Genomic DNA, 12,265 nt, shown 5'->3' on the forward strand with positions numbered 1-12,265 from the left:
AGCTCCTGACCCTGACCTTGGAGTCCCAGCCATTGACGTCAGCAAAGTTGAAATGATGTAACTTGACTCTCCCCCTGGAGGGGGAGGGGAAGTGAGGGACTGAAGGGATGTGGAGAGGTGAAGGAGTAGCCAGGAGGCTGACTAGGCAGGGCTAGCCCAGCCTAGGCCAGGACAGGACAAGGCAAAGTTGCCCCTGGCATTGGTGACAGAGAAGAACGGTAGGGTCCTTCCAGCGGGTAGGATGTGCTATCTGAGCGAGTGGCCCAAATCCTTTCTGAAAGCAGTTATCCGGTACTACAGTCACCATCAGGTAAGACACTGGGCTTCTTCCAGACCAGGGATCTGACACTGGCATTGCCATTCTGGACTCTGGTGACATAGCCATGGGGTGAGCAGTAACACTGCTGTCATGGGAGTGCATCACGGTCACGCGGAGGTTCATGTGTGTGCATATGAATGTGTGTACCTGCCTGGGGATGAGGTTCAGCCTGGCCACATCTGGATGTGCAGAGGTACTCCTGTGGCCACTTTGGGGTGATCTGCATGCGTCTGATGTGTTACGGTCAGAGGGCCAGCCTGGCCCCTGGCTGCCCTCCTCTCACAGCCCCAGCCCTGTGGAGGTGCTGAGGAGGCCCTTGGCAGTGGCCTCCCCCTCCCCGGGGTCTGCTATGGGAGTGCTGGGCCTGGGGTTATAATTCTGCCCTTGGGTTTTCTAGGTGGATTTTCTGATTGAAAATGATGCGGAGAAGGACTATCTATATGATGTGCTGCGGATGTATCACCAGTAAGTGTGCTGGGTCCAGCTCCCATGGACCACCCCGGGGTACCTCTATCTCTAGAGAGCCCTGGGATGGCTTGTTCTGAGAAAGGAGGACCTCCCCCTCCCATCCTTGGGAGCTCTGGGAGGGAGACAGATGCTCAGTGCTCCTGGGAATCAAATGGACACACCATTCACTTGCCTTAGCAAATGTTTACACAAATACTCTGTGCATGGCTCTGTGCTAGGAGCTGAGGGCACGTGAGTGAACAAGACAGACCAGTCACTGCCCTCAGTTTGCTCACAATCCAATGGATGAGGCTATCAAGTAGCCAGAAAGGTTCAACAGAATGTAAGTGCTGAGATAGAACAAGAAATGCCAGCTGCCCCCAGCTACACATCAGATGTCACTTGTTTCTTCATCCAGCATACATTTGTAAGCTCCTACCACTTGCTGGGTACCAGGCAGAATCTGGAAATGAAAAAGATCTAGTTTCTTTCTTTAAGTAACTCGTGACTCAGTGGGGGGAGTATACAGACACTACAACCACAAAGAACTCCAATATAAGTCACAGCAGAATAACTGCCAAGGTGAAGTAAAAGCAGGGTGAAGAAAGGAGCTTTTGCTTCTAATCATGGCAGGGAGGACCGGGACGGCTTGAGCTAGGTTTTGAAGGGTAAGAAGGATTTTGATAGGTGGAAATATCGGAGAAGGACATTCCAGGACAAGGGATCAATATGAGCACAGGTGCAGAGACATGAAAGCACAGGGAAGTGACAGGTAATCTGGGGGAATAGAACCCAGGGCACACAGAGGCCATGAACAGCCACAAGCCTGGAGTAGCTCCACGGAGACAGGCCGTGGAGGCCCTGAGTCCTTCAAGGAGAATGGATGATGTCCTCTGGGCAGTGGGGAGCCATTGAAGGATTTTGAGAAGGAGAGTGACTTACATTTAGAAAACATTAGGTGAGAGTGAGCAGGTTGGCTGACAGCTAGAGAGGAGCAGGCCAGAGATGCTGAGGATCTGAACGGTGTGAAGAGGAGTCATGTGAGAGATACCGTGAGGGCAGACTTTATAGAGCTTAGCTGCAGATTAGAAGTGGGGTATGAGAAGGGTCACCAGCATCTCGCACGAAGCTTCCTGGCTGGGAAGATCCTGGGCTTCAGAATTAGGCAGAGCTGAGTCTGAATCCTGGCTTAGAGTTCATCTGTGAGGATGGGTTAACGATCCCTACCTCACCCCTGTCCTTGTGACATTTAACGTGAAAGGACAAAGCTCTTCTGAGGCAGCTGGCCCAGAGTTAGGGACTCTGGGATTTTCAGGAGCATTCTCCCCATTTCCAAGGCTTGGACCCAGTGGGTGGGGACCCTCTGGGAATCCTTGGATGTCACCCAGGCCATGGGTGAGGCTCCAGGCATCCCCCGTGTCTCCGCAGAACCATGGATGTGGTCGTGCTTGTGGGAGACCTGAAGCTGGTCATCAATGAGCCTAGCCGCCTGCCGCTGTTTGACGCCATCAGGCCCCTGATCCCACTGAAGCACCAGGTGGAATACGACCAGCTGACCCCCCGGCGTTCCAGGTATGGAGGGAGCTGCCAGGACAGAGGCAGGGGTGGGAAGGGTCACGTGGGATGGACAGGGTCACTCGCTAGTGGATGGGGCAGCACCGAGCCATCACTGACCTCTCCTATGGCAGGAAGCTGAAGGAGGTGCGTCTGGACCGTCTGCACCCTGAAGGCCTCGGCCTCAGTGTTCGTGGGGGCCTCGAGTTCGGCTGTGGGCTCTTCATCTCCCACCTCATCAAAGGGGGTCAGGCTGACAGTGTCGGCCTCCAGGTGAGTGAGCAGAGTCCAGGGGAATGGAGGGTCAGGGCCTCAGGCTTCCTGTCTCCCCTCTGACCATGGTCGCCTCACCTTTCTGAGACTTTAGGGGAGGAAAGTCTCCTTTGGACTGTCACATCCTGACAGATTTTCCTCGGCCCATAGACATCAGGCTGCAGGCAATTGCCGGTTTTCTTCGGTCAAGCTGGGAACCTGGATACTGCCCTTCACCACCCACCCCACTTCCCAAAGGAAGAGCATAGTTATGTCCTAACACCTGAAGCTTCAGACGTGTAGCCTTTTACTGGAAGGGTAAAGGAAATCCCAGTGTAGTACGGTGCTTAAGAGCATAGACCCTAGAAAGCCAGACTGTCCTGGCTTTGCTATTCATTGGCAATGGAAATATGAGGAAATTACTTAACCCCATGTCTCAGTTTTGTTATCTGTAAAATGGGGATAATAATAATACTCCCTACCTCATCAGGTTGTCGTGATACAAACAGTCACAGCCCGTAAGTGTCAGAGTCAGGATTTGAAACCAGGTCTTGTGTCTGCCAAGCCCAGGGATCTCTCTTCGGCACCCCAGGTGCCTCTCCCTTGGGGTCCCACACCTCAGTGATCTCCGTGTCCGAGCAGAGATGGGCCGACCTCCAGGTCTCACTCCTGCTGGAGCACAGAGCTGTATTTTGTGTGTCCGCATCGAAGAGGCCCTCCCACTGCCTCCCAAAGCTGCCAGCATGTTTGTTATCAGGCTGCCAAGACAGGGGCTTCAGGGGTCTCCAAGACTTATGGTACAAGGCCCCATGGAGAGGGAGGTGGAAAGTGGGAGCTGACAGACATTGCTTTGTTCTAAATCCCTGTCTCACGGCTCGCCAGTGGCGGCTGAAATTTCAGCCACTTCATTACTCCGCTCCTGTGGGGCACATTTTCCAGCCCAGAAACACAGCCAGAGAAAAAACATAATGAGCTCCTCTCTTGGCATCGACTGAGGCCCTCTTTTTTTCCAGGGTGAGCTTTCCTCTTAGGACAAGCATTTCTCAACGATGCTTCCATGACTGGGGACATCAGGGCATTTTAATGAAACTTAGAGTTTTACCTTCCCACCTGTTTCTCAGGCTTATGAATTATCTTCTCTTTCTTGGGCTGACGGGCTCATCTGTCCTTTGTGCTGCTGTCCCTCAGATCGTCATTTCATTGTGGGCCTTGCACAAAGGGCCTTTTGCAGGGCTCCACGCTGGAGCGGGAGAGAGAGGAAAGCTGATATCGCAGCCTGTATGGGAATCATTCTGACTGGGGTCCTAAGCAGGTTCCCTTTTGGAACAAGAGAGGGAGCCTCACTCAGAGGAGCTTGGGGAAAACGTCCACATCCATTCACCTGTCTGGGGTTCATGTTTCTGGGAAGATCTCATGCCTGAGATCTGAGGACAGGAGAAGATTCTGGAAGGCAGGGGAGGGGCATGTCCAGACTGGCTGGACTGAAGGCCCTGCTGATTTGACCTGTGAGGCTGGTCCCCAGGTGGGGAACTTGGACCCATTAATGGGACTCAGCCCTGGGACTCCCATCTCTCCATTCTTGTCCACCTATTGGACATATTTTAATTTATTTATTTTTTAAGTTTACTTATTTATTTTGAGACAGAGAGACAGCAAGCAGGGGAGGGGCAGAGAGAGAGAGGGAGAGAATCCCAAGCAGGCTCCGTGCTGTCAGCACAGAGCCTGACGCAGGGCTTGAACTCACAAACTGTGAGGTCATGACCTGAGCTGAAACCAAGAGTCAACGCTTAACCAGTTGAGCCACCCAGGAGCCCCATATTTTAGATCTTTCTTCAAATGTATCCTGTCTGAACCTATGTCCTCTTCCCTGCACAGGGCAGCCTCTGCTGCACAACATGCTGTATAATCCAGGGCTAGAGAATGATTCTGTGTGCCTTAGTTGTCCCAGCTGTAAAATGGACAGAGTAATCTCTGCCTTTCCTATGGGACTTGAGATCATCTGTGACAGGTGGCAAGAATCCAGAGAGGACAGGATGCAGGGAACTGCAGTCAAGCTTGGCCAGGTGCCCTTCCTCCCTGCTTCCAAATGCCCAAGAGACAATGCTTGTTGTCTTTGTGGGAAACCTGACTTCAAATCCCAGGAACACTTTTTACCCACCAGCTGACCTTGAGCAAATCCCTTTATTTCTCTGAGCTTCAGTTTCCTCATCTGATTAATGGAAACACAGAGTCATTATAAAAAGTGGGTGCAAAGAACTAGACCAGCTGCTCTCCTCACATGAGATGTCCCCAGAAATCTAGAGAGTTCTTTAGCGAGCCTCTCCCTGTGACACCTTTTCAAGCCCCTTGCCACTCTTGTCAGGCCCCTGTGAACATTGGGGTCTGTGTTGAGATGTGGAAGGGAAGCATTCAGGTGGCAATATTGAGAAGCGACTCTGTAATGATGTTGTAGAGGGTGGAAGTTGGCCTAGTGAACCCCTCACAGGCTGTGGGCCCGCCCAGCTCCCAGACCCCACAGAGTCAACTGTGTCTCCCACATGTACCAACAAGTCCCCAAAGGGACAGCACATGTGGTGTGAGTTAAGCTGTCAGCTGAGTTGTGCTGGCCTCAGGCTAGAAAGGGGCATCCAGGACCCAGTCCGTGTTTTGCAGCTAATGGCTGTGTGACCTTAGACAAAACATCACCTCCCTGGGCCTTGATTTCATGTGATGTCTAAGGGTCCTTCCAGCCCCACAGTTATTTTTTTTTTTAATGTTTATTTATTTTTGAGAGGGAGAGACAGGGGATGAGCAGAGAGAGGGAGATATAGAATCTGAAGCAGGCTCCAGGCTCTGAGCTGTCAGCACAGAGCCTGACAACAGGGCTTTGAACCCACGAACCATGAGATCATGGCCTGAGCCAAAGTTGGGCGTTTAACCGACTAAGTCACCGAGGTGCCTCCAGCCCCGCAGTTGTTAAGTGAGGAGCTTCAGGACTGACCCCCAGAGCCAAAGTGCTTAGAGGGGCCCACAGCAGTGGTCTAGCAGGGGATGAGCTCACCACAGATCTGTATCCAAAGGCTGTCCCTGCAGGCCTGCGAGCCCCTGTCTCTCCCAATCAAATGAGGCCCAAGGTCCTGCGAACAGGGCAAGAATCTTTAGGGCTCAGGCCCAACTAATGGTAACAATTGTGACCATTGATTGATTACTGTCCAATGTGCCAGGTGCTGGCTGGCTTTACATGGACCTGCTTACTTAATTCTCACAGCTGCCTGGGCATCTCCCCATTTTACAGATGAGAAGAACTAAGGTTCAGAAAGTTCAAGAGACTTGCCCAAGGTCCTGTTTCCTCTTCCGAGGACAATGTTCATGGGTATTCCGAATGGTCTAGCATTTGACATACCATCGTAGGCTGTCCTACAAAACAGCCTCTGATGAAGCTGTCCCGAACCTCTGGCAATAGAATCATTTACCTTTAGACCAAGAAGGTTGGGAAGGCACCAGACTCCACATGTGGCATGTGCCCAGGCCAGCTTCAAGGAGCTCGTGCTGTGACGCCTACAGTTCTTCCAAGGTTGCCTAAAGTGAAAAAACATGTCAACAGGGCCTATGGTGGTTCCCTGTGTGCTAAGTGTGTTCATGACAGGATCAAGCATGCTTTCCTTATTAAAGAGGAGAAAATCGTCGTGAAAGTGTTGAAAGCACAAACGTAGAGTCAGAAAGCTAAATAAAAAAATGAAGATTTTCTTTGAGTAATAAAAATATTTAAAAAGAGAGAGAGAGGGAGACTTACCCGAGGTTGTGCAGCAAATAAGAATAGAAGAAGGGGGGGGGTTGGGGGGCACCTGGGTGGCTCAGTGGATTAAGTATCCCACTCTTGATCTCAGCTCAGGTCTTGATCTCAGGGTCGTGAGTTCAAGCCCTGAATCGGGGTCCGCACTGGGCATGAAGCCTACTTAAAAAAATAATAATAATGATAACGGAAGCAGAAAAGAAACAAAATGGAAGCAGGAGTTTGAATCCAAGACATCTGATGCCAAAGCCTTGTGTTTATTCATTCTTCTTTGCTTACTCCAAGTGGGAATTCAGAGGTCAGGGCTGTGGCAGAGTTAAAATGCCCATTAAGCTTACATAGAGTGGAAAGAAAGATATTGTGTGTGTGTGTCAGTGATGTGAACTTGGGTCAGGAATCATGGAAGTTCCCCACCCCAACTCCGTTATGGTGTTATAGTGATTAACAAAGACAGGAGAACCTACTCTGTGGGCGGGGTGGGACAAAGGCCAAGGAAGAACTGCCTGAATCTAGGTGAAGGTTGCCCTTTGCACGCGTTATAGAACCTGATGGTGACCCAGTGGGGAAAAGGGACCCTTGAGGGAGGATATAGGGTCCTGAGTTCTAGTCCCAGCTCTGCTACCCATTCTCTGTGCCTCTCACACCCGCTCCATGTAGGTTCCCCCATCTGTAAAATGCATCAGAAAGACTTCTTAGAAATGTCACTATCCTGGGACCCCTCAAGCTGATGGAGAGTGGGTTGGTTATAACAAGGTACTAGGGTACATACCGAGGTTTCTTCTGAGGGAAGGCACGTCATCGTCCCCTTTCCCAGAGAGCAGGCCCAGAGCATCTAGTGGCAAGCCTGCCCAGCTGCCTTCTCAACCTGGTGCTCATTCCCTCTGTCTGCGGCCAAGGTAGGGGATGAGATCGTCCGGATCAATGGATATTCCATCTCCTCCTGCACCCATGAGGAAGTCATCAACCTCATCCGCACGAAGAAGACTGTGTCCATCAAAGTGAGACGTGAGTGAGGCCAGATGACCAGTGGTACTGATGGAGGGGTGGGGTAGGGTGGGATAGGCGGTGGGGTCCCTAGCTCCTGGGGCACCGTCCTAACCCCTATGCCATTCTCCCACAGACATCGGCCTGATTCCCGTGAAGAGGTGAGCAGGACCTTCCTCTGCAGACAGACTCTTCCCTGTGGGCTCAGGGTCCTGGGATAGGCATTGGGGTCTGGCTTCCACCAAACCAGTACTGCTCCTGGGCCAGAAGTGGCTGGAGGCTCCAGATGGGCAGATCTGGATTTGGAGCCTGGTTCCTCAAACATCTCTCTCTAATGACTGCCCTTTTACATCCCCGTCCCACTAGCTCTCCTGATGAACCTCTCAAATGGCAGTATGTGGATCAGTTTGTGTCAGAATCTGAGGTAAGGGCCAGGACCACCTGTGATGGGGTCTGGAGACGGTTGTCTTCAAGGAAGGGCAGCAGGTCCCAAAGGGAGGGCTTGCCCCAGAGGTGTGCCTTCAGGGGCTTTAGACAGGCTCCCAAGACATCCAGAGACATCCAGAACATCCCTGAGGCCCCCAGGGCATCCAGCCAGGCCCAGCTGGGGCAGACATACCCCCTAGGAACATAATGGCAAGCAGTCTTATATGAAGACAGCAGTACTTGCTCTAAAGGACTTTATGAAATCAAGAGACAACTTGCACACATGTGGACACCCAGTGACCCTTATCCCATCCTTCCTTCAGGGTGGGCGGAGCAGCCTGGGCTTCCCCGGCAGTCGGGAAAACAAGGAGAAGAAGGTCTTCATCAGTCTGGTAGGATCCCGGGGCCTTGGCTGCAGGTGGGTGTCAGTCATGCCCTGGGGCTCTCTCATGGCCAGTAGACCCCAGGAGACCCCTAACACTTCTCCCCTTTCTCACTGCTGCTTCTGAGGAGATGACACTTCTCAGTGTCTGATTTCCTCTCTGGGCTTCACAACAGCCCTATACAGCCAGAGGGACAGCTCTGACAGGCCCATTTTATAGATGAGGAAACTGAGGCCCATAGGCAGAGCCGTGTTCCGTTGGTGGGCTCTTGAGTCACTGCAAAAGGGGCCCGTCTAGCTGGCCATCTCTGTTACAGTTCCCTTGTCATTTATTACCTTGTGGGGTTCCTTAAGTGGCAGCCAGGGAATTGCAAACAGGCATCAGGCCACCTGAGGTGGTCTTATTACACACACAGGTGTTAGACTTATAGATCTAGGTTCCAGCCCCTGCTCTCCACCTGTGAGCTCTTGAACCTTGGACTGGTCACTTAACCAGTCTGAGCCTAGTTTCCCACTCTATAAACTGGGAATGACGATCCCCCATACCAGCTGTTGTGAGCAAGAATGAGATGTAGAGATAAAGTACCAGCTTAGTGCCTATTAGGTAGTAAGCAGTTTGTAAACATTAGTTATTATTACTTAACTTTTTCATATTGTTTCTACTCATTCACATTTATTCAATGCTTTTCTGCCAAGCATAGGTGCTAAAAAGTCCCTCCTTCCCAACCACTAAATACTTACAGTGTAGAGTTGCAAGGGCCCTAATGAAGCTCCTTTCTGCATCAGAGATGGCAAATAGGTCTCCCGTCCTGTGCTATTTTTCATCAATTAGCGGTGGCTGCCTGGAGTCCTACAGCTGACCCCTTTTTGACTCCCCCCAAATTTACTAATAACCTACTGTTGACTGGAAGTCTTACCGATAACATAAACAGTTGCTTAACCCATAGTTTGTGTTTTATATACTGTATTATTACGACAAAGTAAGCTAGGGGAAAGAAACTATTGTTAAGAAAACCATAAGGAAGAGAAAATGCATTTACAGGGTTGTACTATGAGAAATCCACACACAAGTGGACCCATGCAGTTCAAAGTCATGTTGTTCAAGGGCCAGCTGTGTTTTGAAAAGACCTCTAAGGCACCAAATCCAGGTTTGGTGGAAAAGAGTGCTATGATCAGTTCGTGATGTCTGCCACAGATGTGGCAGGTGTGAGAGGGGAAAATAACAATACGAATGCCATCCTTGGTGTAGGTATCTTAGGAGCGCTGAGGAGGGAACAACTATTTTAGGCTTGGGATAGAATAAGGAGTTTGGTGAAATCCTTGTAGAGGAGATAGCATTTGAATCTTAAGGAATGGAAAGAAAGAAGAAACAGCATATGCCATATATTGGGTGAGGGGTTGGGTAGCGGGAAATTACAAATAGTTTTTTTGTGGCTGTTGCCGCAGGGAAATGAGGCTGGACTGGTAAACGACGGAGTCCCATGGGTACTGAGCCTCATGGGTGACCTGGATCCTGAGGGGCCAGCATACGGGACACACAGGCAGAGGGACCAGGACATTGAGAATGAGCAGCACTGCCAGGGATGAGCAGAGCCTCACCCATATTTCCCATCTCTCCCACAGCATTTCCAGTGGGCCCATCCAGAAACCTGGCATCTTTATCAGCAACGTGAAGCCTGGTTCCCTGTCTGCTGAGGTGGGGCTGGAGGTGAGTGACCGACACTGGGATGCCCCAGAGGGGTACAGGGTCAGACGATGACCCTGGTCATCACGTTAGTGATGGAGGTGCAGGCCTTTCCACACAGCCCTCTCCCAACAACCGCTGGCTGATGATTCCTCCCCATCCGCCAAGTGAAGGCTTCACGTTTCACCTTTCTAGTCTTCTCTGGCTCTGAGAGCCTTTGGTCCTGACCTTGGGGATGTAGTAATAGTAAAGAATTGACATTCATTGAGTGTTTACAGGGTAGGACTTTCTTCTAAGCCCTTTAAAAATGTATAAGAACTCTGAGAATTAGGTACTGTCATTTTACAGATGGAGAAACTGAGACCTGGAGAAAGTGTATGATTTTTCTAAGATCATGTACCTAGTGTAATAGGGCTGGGATTCAAACCTAGGTAGTCTGGTGCCAGAGCCAGAACTCTTTTTTTTTTTTTTTTTTTTTAAGTTTATTTATTTATTTTTGAGAGAGAGAGCGCATGCATACACAAGCATGGGTGGGGCAGAGAGAGAGGGAGACAGAGAATCTCAAGCAGGCTTCCTGCTGTCAGTGCAGAGCCCGACGTGGGGCTCAGACTCATGAACCATGAGATCACCACCTGAGCCAAAATCAAGAGTCAGATGCTTAACCAACTGAGCCACCCAGGTGCCCCCAGAACTGTTAATCTCTACTTTTGACAAGTTACTTCCTTTTTCTGCACTTCAGTTTCCTCTCCTGAAAAATGGGGGCAATAGTCTTCCTTCTAGGGTCATTGTGTGGATTAAATGAATTAATACATATGCTTCCAACTGTGCCTGGCTCATAGTAAGGGATTGATGAGTGCTAGCTTTTATACAAAATATTATTATGGCTCAATAAAGCCTCTGCTATATGAGAAACCCAAGGCTCCTATGTCTACAAACTGAGTTTTTAAAGCAAATACAAATTAAGCCAAAGGAATGAACCTCTAATGGGATAATATTTGACAGCCGATAAAGGAAATATAAAGTGTAGGCACCCTGGGAGGATACCATTAGAGCTTTCTAACTGCTCTATTCATGAGGAAGAGCTGAGGTGCAGCCACTGGATATGTGACTCTGGCCCCTGGGGGAAGCCCTTCCTGCAGCCGAGTAGGTTTACAGATAGTGGAGACACACTGAACCCTCTCCATTTCTCCTCCAGACAGGGGACCAGATTGTCGAAGTCAACGGCATCGACTTCTCCAACCTGGACCACAAGGAGGTGAGATGCGGGGTCTGCACCTGCTGGCCATTATCATGTCTGCCCTTCACTTCCCATGCCCCACCCCCAACCCTGCCATGGGGTCTGAGACCTTCTGTGATGTCTAGAGGCCTTGACTGCTCTGGGCTGTCAGGCTTCAGACAAGGTCTGTCTGCTTGTCCCCCCAGGCCGTCAACGTGCTGAAGAGTAGCCGCAGCCTGACCATCTCCATTGTAGCTGGAGCTGTAAGTCCAGAATGACCTGGTAGGGCCCCCATAACCCCTGACTTCCAACCCCGGCCATTCAGACCCCTGATCTCTGGCACACACTCCTGGGAAGGGCCAGAGGGTCTCCTTTCCTGAAGCTCTGACAGAGCAGAGGGAGAGATCTCTGCCTAGCGGGGAGAAGCTTGCTCAGAGACAATAGGAGCCACAGTGCCTGACACGGGGCGCCATGCTGATAAGAGGACAACCTACATCTTGGTCCCCAGGGCTGTGGCAGTGGCTGGCCGGGTTCCCTGGGAGACTGAGCAAGAGGTCTCTTTTCACTCCCCCGAGGGCCGAGAGCTGTTCCTGACAGACCGGGAGCGGCTGGAGGAGGCACGGCAGCGCGAGCTACAGCGGCAGGAGCTTCTCATGCAGAAGCGGCTGGCAATGGAGTCCAACAAGATCCTCCAGGAGCAGCAGGAGATGGAACGACAGTGAGTGTGGCCAGCCAGGGTGCCCCCTCCCTCTCCTCCCTGCCCACCGTGTCCTGGGCCAGCTTCATCCTGCCCCCCTGAGGCCTGTCCTCAGACCAGATGGGTTCAGTGGTGGTCAGTGTATCCATCCCTTGCCTCCAGACCACCAAGCTCTCCCCTTCTAGTTGAGGAGAGCCCTTGACTTCCAAAACCCAGAAGTATGGAAAATGAGGATGCTACCAGCAGTAGCTAACGTTTGTTGAGTATCAGTCATGTGGCCGGCATTGAATCAGGACCTTGTTTATGTCTTGCTTAATTTAATTCCCACAATAGCTCTGGAAGATAGATGGTATTGACCCATTTTACAGGTGAGGAGGCTGGGAGGTCTTAGCTCAGGGAGGTTAAGCCACTTGTGAACAAAGTCACATGTGGCCAAGCTGGGATTCACACCTGTCTGTGGTAATAAGGCTCACCCATCCTAAGGTTGGTTGAGATGATGGACTGGGACAATAAATGTGGTGAGCAATTCACA

The 12,265-nt window shown here is 51.0% G+C and overlaps 1 protein-coding gene and 1 pseudogene across 5 annotated transcripts in view; both read left to right on the top strand.

The window, feature by feature from the left end:
• Positions 1–12,265, top strand: part of USH1C (USH1 protein network component harmonin) — a 46,987-nt gene that overhangs the window by 6,905 nt on the left and 27,817 nt on the right. For all 5 annotated transcript variants that reach the window (XM_086677855.1, XM_086677851.1, XM_086677854.1 and 2 more), the window contains exons 2-12: positions 717–784; positions 2,195–2,338; positions 2,455–2,593; positions 7,241–7,349; positions 7,465–7,489; positions 7,695–7,752; positions 8,078–8,172; positions 9,760–9,844; positions 11,016–11,075; positions 11,243–11,299; positions 11,612–11,754. In XM_086677855.1, coding sequence (XP_086533981.1) covers positions 717–784; positions 2,195–2,338; positions 2,455–2,593; positions 7,241–7,349; positions 7,465–7,489; positions 7,695–7,752; positions 8,078–8,172; positions 9,760–9,844; positions 11,016–11,075; positions 11,243–11,299; positions 11,612–11,754 — 983 coding nt within the window. The remainder of the gene's footprint in view (positions 1–716; positions 785–2,194; positions 2,339–2,454; positions 2,594–7,240; positions 7,350–7,464; positions 7,490–7,694; positions 7,753–8,077; positions 8,173–9,759; positions 9,845–11,015; positions 11,076–11,242; positions 11,300–11,611; positions 11,755–12,265) is intronic.
• Positions 5,934–6,282, top strand: LOC112865202 (large ribosomal subunit protein eL34 pseudogene; annotated as a pseudogene).

The sequence above is a fragment of the Puma concolor genome, chromosome D1 (assembly GCF_028749965.1).
Source record: "Puma concolor isolate L17-30 chromosome D1, mPumCon1.1.hap2, whole genome shotgun sequence".
Taxonomy (NCBI): Eukaryota; Metazoa; Chordata; class Mammalia; order Carnivora; family Felidae; genus Puma; species Puma concolor.